General features: G+C 34.9%; 1 protein-coding gene across 25 annotated transcripts in view; it reads right to left on the bottom strand.

Annotated features, from left to right (window-relative positions):
- Positions 1-21,186, bottom strand: part of AHI1 (Abelson helper integration site 1) — a 224,297-nt gene that overhangs the window by 89,104 nt on the left and 114,007 nt on the right. For 21 of the 25 annotated variants that reach the window (XR_014267260.1, XR_014267261.1, XR_014267262.1 and 18 more), the window contains one exon: positions 12,589-12,644. The exons of 2 other annotated variants lie outside the window; for them this stretch is intronic. Coding sequence is in view for 14 of the 23 variants with exons in the window: in XM_082474460.1 (XP_082330586.1) it covers positions 12,589-12,644 (56 nt within the window). In the remaining 9 variants the exon portion in view is untranslated. Of the gene's footprint in view, positions 1-12,588; positions 12,645-20,158; positions 20,290-21,186 lie in introns of all 25 variants that reach the window. 2 more of the 25 variants (XR_014267267.1, XR_014267268.1) reach the window with 1 other exon arrangement.

The raw sequence follows: 21,186 nt of genomic DNA, 5'->3' as shown, positions 1-21,186 counted from the left end.
TTTCTTAGATAACATCCATGGTAGATGGTGAAGAGGGAGGAATCTGTATTTGGCTCTGTCCTGTCCTCAAGGTCTTCACGACCCGTCTTGGCTGTCATTCTGGTCAGCCCTACCAGAATCTCTCAGTTGTCTACTCTCCTCATTACCACCCCTGCCTAATGCCATTAAAAGATAGAGTGATGACACAAAGATCAGATGAAGCAGAGTTTTTAAAACTAAAAATTGTTTTTATAAGTGTTAATTGCTGTTAATATTATCTGAACTGCTCCCAGTTTCCACAGAATCTGGCTTGTGTCACTGAGTGACATTTGAGTTTAATGGTTTAATCATATAAACTTATTCTGCTCTTAATATTTTTGGCTCATCTACCATAATGCATTAACACATTCAATTTAAATGTTTCTAAAAGACTCTTAAAGACCTTTTATGTTTCAGTTTCCCTACTGGCGAATGATGATGATGATGATACTTTTATCATACAGAATTATGACATTCATGAGATATCCTACATAAAACACTTTGCACAGTGCCTGGTACATAATGAGTGCCCAATAAATGTTAGAGGTATGATTGTTATTACTCAACTCCTAAAGTTCTTTATCAAAGAGGAATGGCGTTCTGTAGTAAAGTATTTCTGTAGTACTATAAACGTAACCATATTTTCCAAACAAAATATAGATCTACTAACTCCAACTCCATTCTGAAAAGAAAATTTATTTCTAGGTTTGGCAAAAAAAGCTTTGAAACCATAAAGTGCCCTCAGAAAAGTCTGCTCATGTTGCCATAAGATATTACCAGGCAGAGATACGGTGACAAGAAAACTTTATGAAGTTTAATTAAAAACACAGAAGTTTAGTTCCCTCTAGGGATGTATCTTACTTACTCTTTATGCATTAAACTAATCTGTGACCCAATAATGTGGTTATACCAAGAGGTGTCTGCATTACTGGCTGCTGCACTACGATCTCTGCCAAAGACTGATCTCTGGGGACGCTGAGAAGATGGCAGGATAAAGGGCATCACAGGAAGAAGAGATCTGGTAAACTCGTGTATATTTATCAAGGTAAGAAAAGAATCTATGGAACATCTGGAGTGGCAGATGGTAAATGCCCATCTAGGCAGGAAGAACAGAGGACTAGTTTGATAACTTTTGATTAAATTTTCCCAAAATGGAAAATAATATTCCATAAAATGATGAGTCTGAAAAGTTTTTCTAAATAATTGCTTCATTTTATGGCATGATCAACTCAAGTTTTGGTTTCTGTTAGGTACTATATTCAATGCTTCCTTACAGGGATCAAATTTTATATTGATTAAAAGGAAAATTTCAAGTAATCACCAAATCTTATTTTAAAAGACAGGTAAGTAAATGCTTTGCTAAAGGACAATGCAATGTAACATTGAAATTGCTTTTAAACATTAACATCCTCCCCCCAAATGACTTCTATTTATAAGGCACTTTGTTGATAAATAGAAACTTAAACTGACCACATGTAAAGAAATTGTTGCCTTTTTGATTTTGTTCATTCTTCAATATTTTCCTCATGTTGTGAATAAAGACAATAAATAAGGGGCATTATAAAATTTGTTCATGTTACAGAGTTCAGGAGTGAGTGACCATGGCTGAAAAAAATCGGCATTCAAAAGAAAAATGAGTCAAAAATAAACTGATGAAACTCAACAAGGATAAATGGACCACTGCACTTAGGGTTAAACGGTAATAGTGGAAAGCTGAGAGATTACTGTGTGCTAGACACTGTACTCAGTACTGGAAACAGCACTAATGAGGTGGGTACTATTATTATCTCCATTCTAGAGATGGGGATACTGAGGCACAAGTAGGTAAAGAATGGTTAGACAGGTCTTGACAGTAAATCTTTAAAATATCAAGAAGTTATGGTAGGTCATAATTCAATATCAAACACAGTATGCAGATTATAGAAACCAATAATATCACTATTTTTCATATCACAATTAGAATATTAAATCTAGTTCTGGATGTCACTTTTCCAAAGAATATGAACAAACTGGACCAGTATAATCAGTATAGATTAAGTAGAAGAAAATGGATAGAGTTAGTCTAAAAAAGAGAATGTCAAGATGAAACAGACACTCTCAAGCATCTCAAGAGCTGTGTTTATAGCAGAGGAAGTTGATTTGTTCTATAACGATCTAGAAGCAGAGTAAAACCAAGGTACTAATCATTTGTAGGTAAAGCACAAAACTTGAGTAATTAATGAAAACACAGTGTTTCTAAGGTAGAGGTAGTTTTTTGTTTTCCAGGAAAGAACGTATCCACAAGCAAGGGGACTCTTTTTTGTAACCAGTGACACATCCTTCTCATATGTTGAAGCTAAATGACTAAAAATGTGTAGAGATTAGAAACGTCTCGATACACTTATCAAAATATCCCATTATTAGCAGATAATGTAGTCTTTGTCAAATATCAAGGACTCCAGAGGCTCTTAGGTAACATGTTAATTAAAAAGAAAAGAATTTCCTGGCTCTATATTTACCATCTGTGTGACCCTAGTGAAGACTCTTCACTTTTCAGTGCCTCAGTTTCATAATTTATAAAATGGGGATAATAAAACCTATCTAAGATTATACAGATGAAAAGAAAGTAGATATAAAGATACACTGGCAACATAGTAGGTATTCAATACATGTGTATCATTGATGCTCACAACACAGTTAAATAATAGTTTGATATAATTAACTTATTCTTAGAGATTCAGGATCATTATGAATATTAGTAATATAATAGCTAGTAATATTATGTGTAAGGCATTGGACAGTTCTCAGACTGTAGTGCTGAACAAGAACATGGAAAACCCCTCTTTTAGTGGTGCTTACATTTTACGAGGGGAGACAAAATTCCATAATTTTTTATAGGCCTTTCTGCTATAAAGCCTTGCATTCTGCAGAATGAGGCTTATGAAAAAAAAAATGCAGTTGTTGCAGACTACTTAAAATCTATGGAACTTGTAACTAGGGTGCTGAAAGAAACTAACAATCCTAATCAAAGTACTAATGTGGTATTAAATCTTTGCCGGCATCTGTACCCAGCATTATGGTTAAGTCAGGTCCATGAAAGAATTTCCTTTCAATAGAGACCAGTTTATCAAAATTAAAAACCCAGGGCTTCCCTGGCGGCGCAGTGGTTGAGAATCTGCCTGCCAATGCAGGGGACATGGGTTCGAGCCCTGGTCTGGGAGGATGCCACATGCCGCGAAGCGACTAGGCCCATGAGCCACAATTGCTGAGCCTGCACATCTGGAGCCTGTGCTCCGCAACAAGAGAGGCCGCGATAGTGAGAGGCACGCGCACCACGATGAAGAGTGGCCCCCACTTGCCGCAACTAGAGAAAGCCCTCACACAGAAACGAAGACCCAACATAGCCATAAATAAATAAATAAATAAATAAATAAATAAATAAATAAAATTTAAAAAAAATAAAATAAAGCAAATAATTTTTAAAAACCCAATCAGGTTTTAGATTTCATCAAACAAAACAATTCTTCATTTGTATTAGCAGTTCTTGAAGCTACTAAATTAGACATTAGCAAAAGGCATTTCAGCTTTTTTCTAAAATGACTCAGTCTTTCCATTTGATTATGAGAAAGCCTGCCTCTGATGGGTTTAAACTTGTAACATGCATAAATAAATCTTTTGCAATCTTATTGACATCATTCAACTATTTATTAACTGCACATTGGCTAATCTGCATTACAGAAACACAGACTGTACTTACAATGACAGTAAGTACTACTCCAAAGAAACAGGTTAGGGGGTGAAGTACCTGTTTTGGGCGGGGCATATCACCACCTCCCCTTATGGCATTTAACACAGCTCCTGCTTTCTGGCTCCTGTCTTCCCAGTTTAAGTTCCTGAGGAAACAGACTCCCTTCCAGCACTTGCTCTTTTTGCTGCTCTCAGGGGAAAAAAATGACCAAAATAATTCCTCTGGAGTCAGGTCTCATGGGAACCATGTGTTCATACTTCTAGACATCTCACTAGAGCTTGACTAAGGAAGGACTTCAGCTAGAGTCTAAAATGGAATGATTTTAATTTCTTTAGTTTTTTAATGCTTTAGATGTACTGTTTTAGAATATTTATGCACTTTTGAATTGTTCTTGATTCATAGTTTTGATTAGCCGAATCCTCAAGTTCTACCAGTTTGTGTAGCTGAACATGACTTTATTTGTGTTGGGAAAGCTATTAGTGAAAGAGATTGAAATGGGCAAAAAAGATTACTTGTTGCTCTTTCAATAGAACCCTAGGCAGCCAGACCAGTGCCCTTCCTTTTCCCCACTGTACTGCACATGCTCTCTAACCCCTGCTGGCTAAATTACACAGTTATCTGAACACCATATCCTACTGCTTGGCATCATTTCACCAAGCCCGGGCTTGTGAAGGTGGAGAGATTTGGTCTGTAGTGAAAGGACTTAGTTTTTGATCTACTGAAGACAACTAACCCACGTCTACTAATTAAGCAACATGAAATTTCCAATAGCAATGGTGGTGATGGGCATTTGTTAGTCGACCCAGTGGACACGACTGCCATGTGTATAATATATGGGTGAATTCTAACTGAATCCTGAGAATAGGAAGAATGAGAGAAATGATGAGTGAGCATTCAAGCGACGACTATCAGAAATTTGCTTAGTTTTTCTTCTTTAATATGTTGTCCTGGAACAGTAAGAGCAGATGAAAAAGACCCAAAGTAGACCTAAAAAATCAACTTCTTCAACTTTCCTCATTTTACCAACTAGAAAAGATTTAAGTACTTAGTAAGGAATCTTGCTACAACTGCCTTACTCTACTCCTTTGTCTAATGCTAAAATACAGTGTGCCTCCTTCTCCCCACTTATGTTCCTGAATTTTTCCTTCCATCTGAGAAATTTTTTGAAAGTAATAATGTTGCATAAATACTAAAGCTTAATTTTTCACTTTTGAAGAGCACGGAAAAAGAAACATGTACTTCACATTCTATATAGGTTCCTTTCATGGCAGCCCTTTTGGCAAAACATTACTTTCTTTTGTGAAATGAGTCAGCAATATACACACAAGGCTAAGGTAACTGCTGTTCTATTTTCCATCCTCCTCTCACGACAGGCTTCCCGAATTGCTTCCAGTTCATCATGCCTCCTAATGTTACCAGCTAGCTTCCTTTCTGCTTCCATTCTCCCAAACTTTTCTGACCACCTATGATGGCACAAAACCTCCAGGTAGACTCCCTTGGCCTCCAAGATGCTACACTACTCCTGACTTCCTATGTCTCTCTTTTCTGTCTGTCTTCTGTGAGGGCTCTTTTTCCAACCTTCTGAATATGGACATCCCTGAAGTCCGGTCTAGCTCTTTGTGCTTATTTATTTCTATAGTTTCAGCCTATATTCATTGATTCATTTAAGCTGTATCTACTGACAGTCTATAAGCAATGGTGACTAAAGCAGACATGGTCCCTACTTTCATGAAACTTACATCCATTCTATCGAGGAAGACAAGAGATAGACATGAAAATAACTGAACAAAAAAATTACAAATTGGGATAAGTATTAAGAAGGAAAAAAAAAGGTTGCAATAAAAAGACTAAGTGGGGAGTATCTACTTCAGATAGAATGGTGAAGGAAGATCCTCTGAAAAGCTGACATTTACTGGGATCTAAAGAAAAAGCCCATTATGCAAAAGGGGGTGTATATTCCTGGCAGAGAGACCGAATGTTCAAAGCTGATAGGTGAGTGGGAGAAAGGCTGGCTGTGTTCCAGAAACTCAGAGCAAAGAGTATCATAAGGTGATGCTGAAGAGGTAGGCAGAGACCAGATCAGGCAAGGCCTGGTAGGCCCCAGGAAGGGGTTTGGGTTTTATTCTACAAGTAAGGAGAAGTTATTGAAGAGTGTTAATAAGGAGAGGGAAAACCCATTCTGACTTATATTTTAAAAAGATCACTCTGGCTGCCATGACTTACAGAATCGATGAATAAAGGGATCACGCATTCAGGATTGCCCAAGACAGTCCCAGTTTATACGCCTGTTGTCTTGGTGTAACTGGATTTCTGCATCAACAGCACGAGACAGTCACAATATGCAATAAATAAATACATACATAAACACACTTTAAAAAATGAAAAGAGAAAAAGAAAGAAGGTTGGTCAAGAGGCACGCAGGTCATTGCGGCAACCTTCATCAGATTCCCTTGTTCCCAGTGTCCCTGCCCTAGTTGGGACCCTGGGGTCCTCCCTTTGATTCTTGACCTCAGGCTTGGGATATGTTCTTGTCCATATTATCTGGCCATCTCTTGTGGTGAAATAATATTCAATATCTGGTATACAGAAAAATATTGAGTGGGATGTGTCTCAACTCATTTATCCCTCACAACAATCCCTGAGGTAGGTATTACTCCCACTTGCAGACAAAGAGGTAAAGAATCTTGCCTGAAGTCATATGGAGTAAAAGTGGCCAAAACAGGACTTGAAGCCAGGACATCTGGTCTGGACTCAGTGTTCTTAAGCCCTCTTCTAAAATTACTCCTCAATGCGAGAGACCTAGACATGTTTAGGGAACTACAAGTAGCTCAGAGTGGCCAGCGTTGAGTATTTGGGAAAAGTTGGAAATAAGTCTACAAAGGTAGCAGAAGGCTTCAGACCACATGCTAAATAGCTTAGCTTTCAACTGGTAGGAGATGGGGTGCACCACAAGATCTTTAACATATGATTGTATTTATGCCTTGGATAAATAACTGTGGAGAACGAATTTGGGAGGTGAGGCGGAGGAGACTGGCTCCTGACTGAGCTTTTTCTGAAGACTGGATATCTGCCCCCTTCCTGGACGGGGCCTTTGGACACCTGTTGGGAAGAGTCTGCTTGCTTTCCACCTATGATGATACACAGGACTTCCCACAACCGAGGTCTGAGGCTTCTGACCACTGGATCTCCCTTCTGGACCCCAGAGCTGTTCAGTGTGGCTCTATCAAGCACAACAAATTTAGATCTTCAAACTCATCCTCTTTTCTGAGGTTCAAGCCTATATTCTCAGTTCTCTACTGAACATTTCTACTTGTTCATGGCTTCTGGTTACCTGAAATTTAACATGTCTAAAATTGAATCTATTATTCTCTAAAAATCATCCTTCATCCCTATTTTTAAAAAAATCTGTTAACAGAGTCATCATTCTCTCAGTAACCTATGTCTCCAGCCATCATTTACCTCTTTTTCTTTTGAATTTCTATCATCAGTTCTAATTTCCAAATCTTTCTCAAAAGCATACCTCTATTTCCATTTCCATTGCCCCTTCCTTATTCAGACCCTTAGCACCTTGAATGTGGATTATAGTAGCTTCACAGATCATTTACTTCTAATCTCCACCTACCTGCAATTTCATGAGCTGCTTTTATTTTAATTTTTTAAAAACATTACACCTTGATCATCTTATTCTCATGCTCAAATGCCTTACTGTTGCTTATATTGATAAAGTCTTAATTTTTTACCTAACATCCAATGATCTTTATAAATCATGCCCAAATTACCTTTTCTTAATCTATCTCATGTTCTGAAATGCTCTGCTTCAGGCAAACTGTCTCCATCTATAAACTCTGTGTACTTTCCTTCTACGATCTTCAGTCACACTGTTACTCTGGTCTAGAACATCCTATTCCTTTTAAAATCCCATCTGTCCTTTATGATCCAGTTTAGCACCTTCCTACTCTAAACAGCCTTCCCAAATCACTACAGCCCTGGGAGTTCCTAATGCACTCAAGGCCCATCCCATATTCCTATACTTGAGTACAAGCTGCCTTGTTGACATGACATCTGTACTATATTGCTCTGACCTTTTATCCATTTCATGTATTGAGATTTAACTATTTACAGTTCACTTTTCTAATTAGACCAAGAGCTGCTCAAAGACACAAAGCATGTTTTATACTTTTTTGTATTTCTGCTTTCCCCCATACCACTCCCACACCTACCCAGCACTTGATACTGTACTGTCCTATGGGCACTGTACACCTAATGTTTGCTGATAATTTAGAAAATAAATTCCTATTATGCCACTCTTACGTTATAGTCCTCCAGTAATATGACACTTTCAGAATTTTAAAACTTTCTCAGGTAGAGAAATTTAGCAAAGTCAAAAGAGAACTGGGGGAAAAAAGTCTGAGAAAAACAAATGTCAGCAGAGTATACTAATGGGAAAAATCAACATAAGCTTCATAATTTACAATATCTGGAGAAAAATTAATGTGCAAATACTTAAGAAAAATGTTATATTATGGATAACTCACAAGTGGTCTTAAAAAAGAATCAATTTAGCATTTACATTTGAATTTCAGTAGAATTGCTCTGAATTGCTACTTTATTGATAAGTGAAAACAGATTCTTTTATGACGAGTTATAAAAGCTTATAGTTTATCAGTTCCCTCTCCACCCTGCAATTGCCTTCAGGAAGAGATTGGCCATAGGTTCTATTTTATGAGTTTTATAGGGGCACATTCACCCTAGTTTACATACTATGAATTCCCGGAAAATTCTATAGATTGGCTGCCCCCAACAGTATGTTAAAATGTGAAAGACATATTTTATGTAAACATATGTATAAATTTATTAAACTAATGTGCAATAATGCAATATGTAGCAATCTTGTGAACCTAGAGTGGGCTAAACAATGATAATAATCTAACAACAGAAACAACTCAAAATGTTATAGAATGAATATCATATAATCCCTAATCATATAATCCAAAAGAGACTCAGAATAAAGTTTAATTTGAATGTACATTTATGAATAAGTTTACTGTTAAGGGCAAGCAATACCACAAACATCTCAGATATATTTTCATAATAATAAAATACTCTAAAACACAGTAAAGTTTACCACTGACGAAAAATCATGTGACAAAAATTTATCAATCAAGCCCTTAGAAAACCTAGAAGGAGTGTAACCGCAGAATGAATGAACAGCTTGTTAAACTGGTCTTATAACAATGAAGAATAATGACTACAATAGGCCATGTTGATGTTATTTTGAATTTTATCGTACCAGTTTTCACTGGAAGAGATTCAAAAACAGTTCTCCTCAAATCACTAAAAATACTTTATACATTCAACATGGCTTACCATGTTTTAATTCCACCAGAAAATAGGAAAAGCTATGGGAACTGCTGTGCATATGACTGTACATTAAAAGGCAGGTATGTTTTAACTAAGTCCTTCGTGTAATAACCTAAAGTAAGAAAAGACCAGACATGTGGGTGGAAGACTTCTTATGCTAGTTGCTATTTCTCTTTGGTTTGCAAATAAGTCCTCCATTTAAAGTAACTATGGGACTCAGGCCTATGCTGATTTAACTATTAACTTACTTTTACACCTGCCTTTCAGGGTTCAGACAATGACCTCTGATTAATCTGAGTCTGATATTATCCTTAACTTGCTGGAGGCTATAAGCAGGTGCAGCAACCAGCTCTTAAAGTGGCATGATCTAATTATCTTCATGTAATCTAATATTATGATTATATGATGTCTTATTTGCTTTTCCTATAATAGTAACACGTCTGAGTGAATACCATTCAGCCCAAAAATCAGTGAAAAGAAAGCCACACATTTATGCATCAAATCTGAGCTAAGACATTAGGTATAAAGAAAATAAAAGAAAATCTGAATACATGAACAGGCAAAACACGCTACCTATACAAAGGAATAACTATCAGACTGATTTGAATGTCTCTCCTGAAATACTCAATGACAGAAGGCAAAAAGATGATCAATTTCCACAACGTTTTGAAGGGAAAAAGGTTATATTCAAATAATTAAAAGCCCTGGCAAGCGGTCTTATGCAAAGACAAATGAGAGATATTTTAAAATATGCAGATTCAGGTAATATAATTCTCAATTTATATTTCTTCAAAAAATGACTTGAAAATATACTCTTAGATATGAACAAAATTAAGAGCTCTGAATGCAAAAAAAAGTAAGTAGTGATTATAGCCAGTTAAGAAGGAAGGTTTGATCCTTTTTGGTGGAGGGGGTCATGCCATGTGGGGATATTCTGTTTTGTTTTCTATTGAAGGAACCTCAAACACAGATATGGTATTATTTATGTCAAAAAGAAAAAAAATTCCAAACAAAAAATTAAAATTCATGTAATAAATGAAAAAAAAGGGAAACAAGTAAATGAAAAAGAGAGTGAGAAAGAACACAGAACCAAGGGACAAAAGGGGTTTTGTTCTCAGGCTAACCTATATTCACTTAAAGAACACTACTGCATCCCACTATAATGCTATAGGATCAAACTATCCTCTGTAACCATATATTTACAGAAAAGTTCATTCCAACCTGAAACGTCAAGAAACACATCTTTCCCTGTCACAGAGGCCTAAGAAAGTCTTGCTTCCCTCCCCTGCTGAATAGTCGTAAGTAGCATCTAGCACTCTCCTAGACCCCAGCCATTCACGGTAGGACTTAGAGCCAAAGGAATTGTAGAGAGGTAGGCTGGAAACTGGTGGCTAGGTATGAGGACAGGAGTCATTCAGAGCCTCAGCCATTCTGAAATCCTGGTCCACTTCCCTTCTATTTTTTTTCTCAGGCCCAAAGAGTCTCTCTCCTTTTTAGCCAGTATAGGACAAAGTTTGAACTCACAAATATCCCACTTTGTAAAAGTTTTAGACAGACTTTTTCCTATTTCTTTTATCTCTAAATATTTTCTTCTCTTAAACCCTTTAGGGAAAATAAGGGCACATTGACACAAAGGATGAAAATTAGGTAAAATTATATTTCTGTGAAAATCAGACTTTATCTGTCCTGGGGCCCAGCAGAGATTGGGTAATGAACAGACTTGTGATTCTATTTAGAGGTTATGAAGAAAGGGCCAAGGTTAACTGTCAGCAAGCTGGGGAACTATGGGGGAGAGGCGAAAGGTTGTTGAATATGCTTAAGTTGTAGTAAAGAGACAGAAGGAGAAGAGCTCAGAAAAAGACATCAGAAAGGAAGACTGGCTCAAGTCAAACCTGGGGATCTAACGAGTGTTAGGAGAGTGTCTGTATAAACCAAGTATTTTAAAACTTATCAACTCTACAGAGTAGAAATGTTATTAATATATTAGGAGCCACCATTTAATAATCCAACTGGGAGAACATAACCAAAAACCAACAATACCTAAACTATTATGCATTAGATTTTGTTCCTAATTCACAGGAGTAATTTCGAGGTCAGGGCACTACTGTAAATTTTGTTCATGCCATTATTTCTCATGATTATGTGGTTCTATTATTTTATGATTTAATTCACATGGGAATCTGCCATCAGCCTACAGGGTGAAACAAAAAAACCTGGCAGGTTACACTTTTCTGAGTTCCAAAATGTACAAAACACCCAGAATGTAAACAAGGTGCTGCAGGAAACCCTACAGGAATAAAATAAATTTCAAAAGTATATAAAATGGTCAATGAGTAGATTATTCAAATACCTTAAAATAATTAATTTTCCATAATTGCTAGCCTTCCATTTTTAATATTAATGAATAAAATTTACATAATGTTACGGCTATTCTTTTAGCATACTTACTAAAGGATAACTGGAACACACACACCATATCCATGTACCTTTTTATGACTATGCTAATGATTAATTCCTCAGACACCAGTCATTTCTGAAGCCCCACGTATTAAGTTACCAAACATGCTGAATCAATTATATGGATTTATAACAAATAGAAAAAATGGAGTCAGTTTGTCCGTGAGGAAAATATTAATTATCAATAAAATTCAAATATAGTTTAATACTTTATTTTCTTAAAAAAGGTATTACTAAATCTTTCTCACAATAGGAAATGCTGAATTGTACAGAGTACTTGAAAGATTATTATATAAAAGGATAAGAAACAAGAATATGCTTAGTGAGGAGATATACTCTAGTCTACTTCTTGTGAATCTTTCAAGTGGGAACCAGCAACTGAAGTGTATTTCATACATACAAATACTATATACAGAGATTAAAAGGGAAATTTATTTGTCTTCCTTCTATATTATTTTCTATAATTATTTTTAATATAGTAAATAGATTGTATAATTATTAAATGCCTTTTGTTGTCTGGTAGTAATAGTAGTGGGGTAAAAGATTAGATTTCACTTCTATAAGGCATAGTAAGGCATTTCACTTCTATAAGGCATAGTAACCTACAAGAGAAATGAAGCATAATGGCCTACTTTCACTATTACAAAACATTCACTCTAAATAAGGATGCTAGTGCACAAAATAACACTCATTTTTACAAGGGTGTAAATCAATTTGCATAAAGATTTACAGTACTTTATCAAAAGTATAAAGTATTTTAAAATTAAATACCATTCTATTCATAACATTAATATAAACAAGTACCTGTAAAAATGACACAGCATCTTATTTTCCTATATCTTAGTAAAAATTGATAGGTTATCTTGATTAATTAGAAAACATAAGGTTAATTTTCTTAAAGGGATATAACTCTTGGCAAAAGGTAGGTTACAAGAGTTTTCTACAATGGCATTTTGTGTCACTATAACCAGTATTATTTTGTGCCTTCTTAACAGTTTTAACAATGTAGAAATAGGTTGCCTTACCGTTGGTGCTGTATCTACATGGTGGTTACAAGGCTTTCTTTCTATACTGATAATCCCTGTGAAATGAAAAGACTGTGAATATTTGCTTATTATACCTATACATTTTATTTTGAAAACATTTATGTCAGCAAGACATGACTCCTACAGCTTACAAGAAAAAAGCCTCACTTGGATGGCAGAATCCTTTAAAGTGGTATCATGAATTCTTTGGTCAGAAACAGTTGGAGAGTTTAGCTAACTAAGAGACCTGACTCGAGGTGAACTAAGCCAATTTTCTCATTCAAGTGGCATCCAGCAATAGCAGAAGATGTGCTCTTATTCTGTTCTCAGCTCAAAAATTATACCATTATCTCCCTCTGCTACATTTCTTCAATGAAAGTTTTGCTTCTGTCTTGAGGTCATCAAGTTTTCATAAAGAAATATCACAAAGTCTATGAAAAGAATCGCTTCCTTATTTTCTCAAAAAGAAAAAATAAATCTATTTGAATTTCTCTTTGATCATCTGATTTCCTACTATGATACAATCAGCTGGCTATCTATTCAATCACCACAGAGTACTGAAGAAAAAAAAGTTCCCTTGATTCTCTCCTTTAAAATGACAATATAGACTGCTAACCTTGAGAAAAATCATTTTATCATGTATAGATTTATCTTTTTGTTCCCCATGTCCTCTACTGCATTTCTTTGTAATAAACAGCTTCTAAGGATGTAACACATTGCATCTCATCTGTAAAGATAGCTGGTTCAAAATCAAGCTCAAGTTTAAAATGAACACAGGTGTGGCTCTCATTTACTTTTCAATCTCTGTCAATCAGCAGACCAACATGTGAATAGTTAACATGTGAGTAGTTTAACAGTTTGTTAAATAACGCTAAAAGCTAACCACGCAGGGGTGGTTAGAAGTGAGAATTGCAATGCACTGTTAAGAGCAAATAGCACAATTCCCGGTTGAAACAAAACACTAGTTCCTCTCCTTTATAGGCATTTAACTCATTTTTTCTTAAAGTATAATAAATGAGATCAACACAAAACAATCACTTTTGTAGAGTATATTCAAAATGAACTAAGTACTGTGAAACAAGATTAAAAAAAATAGTTTTTGTTTCATTTAAAAATGCTCTCAGTATGTACTGTTAGCCAGCGAAGGGTAAAGCACTATACTACCTGTATTCAATCAGCTAATATTTAGTTGTAAGTGGCTATTTGGCACTCAGTGATAAAAGATAAATTATAAAGGATAAATTATGATTTCTGACCTTAAGAGTCTAGCAAAACAGATGTCCTTTTTTGAAGAAATACTATACACCAAATTAACAGTTCTGTCTTAAATGTAATAACAAAGTCTTTAAAGCAATTTTGATGGAAAGACATTTTTCTTCTTAGATAACACTGGCCTTGAAAAGTTTTTTTTAAAACCCAAGTAAAACATATTTGAAAATATTCAAATAATGCTGATTCTTACTGTAAGACTTTACACTGAAGTATACAGAACTAATGGTGAAATCCTCACCTCCTCAGCCCTCATGCTCTCACAACCCTCTCTAGCTGCAACCGCTAAGAATAGTCTGGCACGACACACTGGCTTTAAAATGAGAGTGGTCATACCACGGGGTTCAGGAATTAGCAACATCTTACATACGTGTTCTCACTACTATAATCTGACTGCCATAAAATAGGCCTAGGCTGACTACTGATTTTAAAATTCTTATCCAATTAGAAAGTAATTTCAAAATGATGAAAATAAAAATAACTAAAAAACCCCCAAATCTACATCCTTAGCTTATGAAAGTACAAAGAAAAAAATTATATGTTTTACAGTTTCAACTTCAGGATAAGAATGTGTTGAAAACTAGAATTTTAAAATGAATTTTCTAAAGATATTGGGTTGGCCAAAAAAAATTCGTTCGGGTTTTTCCATAACATCTTATGGAAAAACCCGAACGAACTTTTTTTGGCCAACCCAATATAAGCTTAGTTTTAAATTTAGATTGCCTACTGAAATAATATCCTTTGGAAATACAATCATGCATGTTTGTTTAAGCTTTCAATAGAGACTATACAGAAAGGAATAAGCTTAAGGAAAAGCATCCCCAAATATTTTGCTATTTTAAGTAAATTTTACCAAAAAAAAAATCTATATTTTATTTCACTTTTATCTGATCAAACATTCCAGATGTTTCTGTGAAAAGTATTTCTTGGATGGGATTGACATTTAAGTTAGCAGACCTTGAGTAAAGTAGATTGCCTTCCATAATGTGAGTGGGCTTCATCCAACCAGATGAAGGCCTGAAAAAAGACTGACCTCCCCTGAAAGAGGGAATTGTGCCAACAGACTGCTTTCACCAGGGTATGTCCAAGTGTGTCTTTGTTATTATTAATCTTTCTTGGGACTTGACAGCCCTTTAATCTGCAGAATCTTATCATTCTTCTGCTCAGGGAAGTTTTATTCTGTTATTTGTTTAATTCTGCAGCCCATTTTATTTTTACCTTCATAATTTTTATCTTTTGATAATTGTGCCACTTAATCTTCTAGGTGAGCATCTTCTTTTTCACTTTGTCTAATGATTTTAAAATCTGAAATCATGTTTAGTTCCTTTCCAGAGGCCTACGAAGACTAAGGCAAGAGGGATGGCAAACGCTGGACAGTATCTCAGAAGATGAAGGGTTTTTTTCCTGGGATCTCAGAGCCAGTGTGTCAGGCAAAGTGTGGGAATGGGAGGGCTGTGTCTTCCTTGGTGCTGAGCAAGGACCTCTGCATGGAAAACAGGCCTCTTCTCAAGGTGTGGGCAGATAATGGGTTTTCCAGAGTTCACTGAGGGCTCTCAGCCAGCAGAAGCTATAAATCCTCTGGGTAACTGGCTATTATCTGTCAGTTTAATGTTTGTAGTACATCAAGGGCCTGGCAGATCCTATGGACCACAATGGTCCTTAAACAGAGGCCTATACGCCCATCCACCTGGAGGAGTTTGCTTCCAGGACCAGTTACTGGGAGATGGCTGTAACCTGCAACTGATGAGACTTGAGAGGAGAAGCTTAATCCTGTGCCTCAGCACAGGGGTAACAGTTGCACAGGTTTGCTTTCATTTTTTTGCTATGGTTCAGACCTCCAGCAGAATAGTTGGGACCACAACCATGAGCATGCAAAGAAAATAAACTCTGGTAAGGAGTTTCAGTAACTTGAAGATCAGCAAATAACCTTGTACGACTGGTAGTGCCACTGATAACAATGGAAAAATTAGAGAATCTCTTAAATTAAAATAAAACAAAAGAAACAAAACTTGACAACTATTAAGAATTTTAAGATAGCTAATTAATAAACAACAAAGATAACACCATTTTAAAGGGAGGAAATAGCAGCTTTCAGAAAGTAAGTCAGAAGATGGGTCACACAACCAAGGAGCAGCAGTACCATTACTGAAACCCATGTATCTAAGTCACAAACCTCCAGACCCATTTGTGTGTTTGTCTAGCCCCTGTGGCCAGGATCTGATTTAATTCACTTTTGTATCCATAGTGCCTAGTCCAAATGCTCGAAACACGGAAGGTCCTCAAGAGTTAACTCAAATATTAACTGAATGAATTAATCTATGCCATATCCACCGGGTTCATATTCTACAATGCAGTGTTAACTGTGTGTATTAGTCATCAGAATGTTTGAATTAACGTTCTAGGACTCTTTTTCGAAACATTAATTAACTACTTCCTTTGGTAATGTTTCTAAACCTACTATAAAACTGAAATGTATTATTTTAAAGTTTTCCTTATTTTCCAGACATTAATACACTCTGGAGAAGATAATGAAGAAATTTTATGCTTCTTGGGAGGTGCTTTGGGTATTTTACTTTGTGGAAAATCAGAACACGACATTATACCCCACTTGTACCTGACTGATTGGAACAGCAGAATTATATATTTTTTAGTTTCCTTAAACTCTACCAATCTTCAAGTCAGGACCATGATCAAAGGAAAGAAAGAAAAAAGATGATCAAATTTATTGCAAAAACAAAGCAGGCCAAACAAAGTGCCAAATTCTGAAGCCAGAACATATATCCAGCAATCTTATGTATCATCACCAAATGATTATGGGCAGCCCACCAAGCACAACGCACTGTGCTAAGGACAGGAGAGCCTCCCTCCTCCCTTCTATGAAATTTTCTAAAGTGTTATTTGTTTTAGGCAACACTATAACTATGTATCCTAATTGAGTTTTGGAAGTTGCCATTAATCTCTATATGGGGCACAGGGAGAATTATGCTTTGATTATCTACGGCTAGGAGAAATGAAATACAATTTTATTATATTCAAGTAAAATACAGAATTTTAGAAGGCAAAGATCTTTCCTGCCAAATTCAATATAAAGATGTCTGTACGAAAACTGCAAGCCCTTCTCAAGAACTGGAAAAGAAGTAAAACTGTTACTCAGATAATATAATTTATACCCAGAAAGTCCAAAAGAATCAATGCTAAAACTAACACAACCAATAAGAGAACTAATAAATCAGAAAGTCAGCATAATATAAAATTTAATATATAAAAATCAATACCCTTTACATACGCAAACAACCAGTTAGAAGATATAATGAAAAAGCATACCTCATTTATAAGATTATCATAAAAGAGAAAATACTTGAATAAATACAAAAATATATAAAACAGTACGAAGAAAATGTAAAAATACTTCTGAAAGACATAAAAGTAGTCTTGAACAAATGAAAAGACATCCCTTGTTCTAAGACAATGTAACATCACATAAAGGCCAATTTTCTCTGAGATAATATATGAATTTAATGTGATTTCAATAAAATAGTTTTTGTCCCAGCACTAGACAAGTTGCTTCTAAAATTCATATAGAAGACTACGCAAGAATAACTAGAAAAATCCTGGGGAAAAAAAGAGTGATGACTGAAAATAAATACTAAGTATCAATATATATTGTAAAAAGTCTCTAATTAAAACAATGTGGGGATGACACATGAGTAGACATGTAGATCAACAGAATGTATTAAAATGCTCAGAAAAAGATCCAGGACTAAATATAGCAACACCAATAGTGGGGCAACCTGACATTATATACCACCTGATGTGATGCAAAAAAGCACACATCACTTACTGTATTCTTGCCAAAAAAGTCTGGCTTGGATCTAATCATGATAAAATAGACAAAATAAAAACAGTGGATATTCTACAGGACAACTGGCTCAGGCAGACTCTTTAAAAAAGTTAATGTCATGAAAAACAAACAAAAAAGATTCTAGATTAACTGAGATTAAATGAAATTAAAATGACATAATGACCAATATAAGTGCTAATCTGGACTGGATGCTGTACAAAATAGGTAAGCAAATAAAAAATTACTTAAGACATCTTAGGCACAATTAGGAAAACCTGAATATGAACTGTTTATTAAATGGTATTATAGTATCATTAATTTTCCTAGATGTGATAATGGAACTATGGTTATTTAAGACAATACCCTTCTTGCTGGCAGATATATGAGTGAAATTTTAAAAGCGAAGAAGCAAATGTTGTGAATTTAGAAGTTTCATTTTACCTACTTTTTTCAACTTTTTTGTGGTTTTAAAATATTTCAAAATAAAGTTTGGGAAAGGAGTGTAGGCCCTTAATAGACTTTTAGTGACCATATAGTAGGCAAACAAATTTTCAATGGTTTTGAAAATTGAAAAATCTTCCATATAAGCAGAGTAAATGGGTTTAAAATTCTCACTGAAAAAACTTCTCAGCATTATTTAAAACAAAGAGCCAACAGAAAATCAAAACACTCACTCTGGATTGATTAGAACACCTTCCTAAAAATGAGAGAAAACGCCACAATTAATGCATGAATGTATTTATATTTGACATGTTGATAGCACCACTCAATAAATCTACTATGTTTATTAAAAATAATAAGTTTTAATTATAATAATAATTATATTATATTATTATATTTTATATAATATTTATATTATTATATATAATAATAAAATTACCACCCTGTTCAGAGATATGAGTTGTTTATAATCTCTACTATTAGACTTTGTTCCTTTATAATCAGGGAAAAAATACATTCCAAAGAACAATTTATTTGTATAATATATCCTGACTCTGGAGCCACTCTGTAATGTATTCAAAGACTGGCTCTGGCAATTATTAGATATGTGACTTGGGCAATAGTTAAGTGTTTCACCTAATTTCATAGAGACATAGAAAGTTAAACAAAATAAGAAGACAGAAGTTTTTGTTTCAAATGAAAGAACAAGAAAAAAAAACCTGAAAGAACAACCAATGAAACATAATTTACCAGATAAAGAGTTCAAGGTATTAGCAATAAGAATACTAACTGAACTTGGGAAAAGAATAGATGAACAGGTGAGAATTTTAGCAAAGAACTAGAAATCATAAAAAAGAACCAGTCAGAGCTAAAGACTACAATAATTGAAATGAAAAACATACTAGAAAGAATTAACAGCAGACTATGTAATACAGAAGAATGCATAAATGATCCAAAAGATAGAACAGTGGAAATCATCCAATCAGAACAGCAAAAAGAAAAACAAATTTTAAAAAATGAGGACAGTTAAGGGACCTCCAGGACAATATCAAGCATATTAACATGCACATGGTAGGGGTCCCAGAAGGAGAAAAGAGAAAGGGGTTAACAATATATCAGATGAAATTATGGCTGAAAACTTCCCAAAGCTGAAGAAACAGATTTCCAGGTACAGGAATCAAAGAGAGTCCCAAACAAGATGAACCCAAAGAGGCCAACACCAAGACATATCATAATTAAAATGGCAAGAGTTAAAGATAAAGAGAGAATTTTAAAGGCAGCAAGAGAAAAACAGTCATATACAAGGTATCAGGCTTTCAGCTGACTTTTCTGCAGAAACTTTGCAGGCTGGAAGGGAGTGGTATGGTATACTTAAAGTGCTGAAAGGGAAAGACCTACAGCCTAGGATACTCTACCCAGTAAGGTTATCACTCAGAATTGAAGGAGAGAGAAATAACTTCTCAGACAAGCAAAAACTAAAAGAGTTCATCAATACTAAACTGACCCTACAAGAAATGTTAAAAGGTCTTCTCTAAGTGGAAAAGAAAAGGCTACAACAAGAAAAGAAGTAAGAATTTATAGGAAAGGAAAAATCCCACTAGTAAAGGCAAATATATAGGAAATGCTATGGATCAACCACTTAAGCTAGTATGAAGATTAAAAGACAAAAATTGTAAAATCAACTATAACTACATTAAACAGTTAAGAGATAGACATGAAAATGTAAAATATGATACCAAAACCACAGAATGTGGGGGAGGGGAGTGAAAAAGGAAGATCTTGTAGAATGTGTTAGAACTTTAAAACAAGTAGATATAGTTATAGGTCAACATATATGAACCCCGTGGTAACCACAAATCAAAAACCTACAACACATACACAAAAATCAGAGAGAAAGGAACACAAGAATAACACTAAAGAAAATCATCAAACCACAAGAGAAGAAACTAAAGGAAGAAAAGAAGAGAGAACTACAAAAACAAGCAGGAAACAACAAAAATGCAATAAGTACATACTTACCAATAATCACTTTAAATATCAGTGGACTAAACGCTCCAATCAAAAGACATAGGGTGGCTGACTGGATATAAAAAGGTGCATCTATATGTTGCTTATAAGAGACCCACTTCACAGCTAAAGACACACACAGACTGAAAGTGAGAGGATGGAAAAAATATATATCACGCAAATGAAACAAAAAGAAAGCTGGGGTGGCAATACTCATATCAGGCAAAATAGACATTAAAACAGTGTCTAAAACAAAGACAAAGAAGGGCATTATATAATGATAAAGGGATCAATACAAGAAGAGAATATAACATTCGTTAATATATATGCACCTAATATAGGAGTATCTAAATATATAAAGCAAATACTAACAGACTTAAAGGGAGAAACTGACAATAATACAATAATAGTAGGGGCTTCAACACCCTAATGACATCAATGGACAGGTCATGCACACAGAAAATCAATAAGGGAACAGTGGTCTTAAACTACATTTAGACCAGTTGGACTTAGTAGATACCTGCATGGTGTTCCACCAAAAAAGATGAATACACATTCTTTTCATGTGCACATGGAACATTCTCCAGAACAGATCACATGCTAGACCATAAAACAAGTCTCAATAAATTTAAGAGGATAGAAATTATATCAAGTATTTTTTTCTGACCACAACAGTATGGAACTAGAAATTAGAAAGAAAAACGGAAAAAACATAAAAACATGGAGACTAAACAACTTATTACTAAAAAACCAATGGGTTAACAAAGCAATCAAAGAGGAAATCAGAAAATATTTTGATATAAATGAAAATAAAAACACAACTTTCCAAAATCCATGGGATGCAGCAAAAGCAGTTCTGAGAGAGAAGTTTACCATAATACTGGCCTACCTCAAGAACCAAGAAAAATTTCAAATAAACAACAAAACCTACTATCTAAAGGAATTAGGAAAAGAACAAAAGCAAAGTCCAAATTCAGCAGAAGGAAGGAAATAATAAAGATCAGAGAGCAAATAAATGAAATAGAGACCAAAAAATAATG

The sequence above is a fragment of the Balaenoptera physalus genome (assembly GCF_965194825.1).
Source record: "Balaenoptera physalus genome assembly, chromosome: 9".
Taxonomy (NCBI): domain Eukaryota; kingdom Metazoa; phylum Chordata; class Mammalia; order Artiodactyla; family Balaenopteridae; genus Balaenoptera; species Balaenoptera physalus.
Note: the sequence above shows the minus strand (reverse complement) of the source record. Positions and strands in the feature narration are given on the sequence as shown.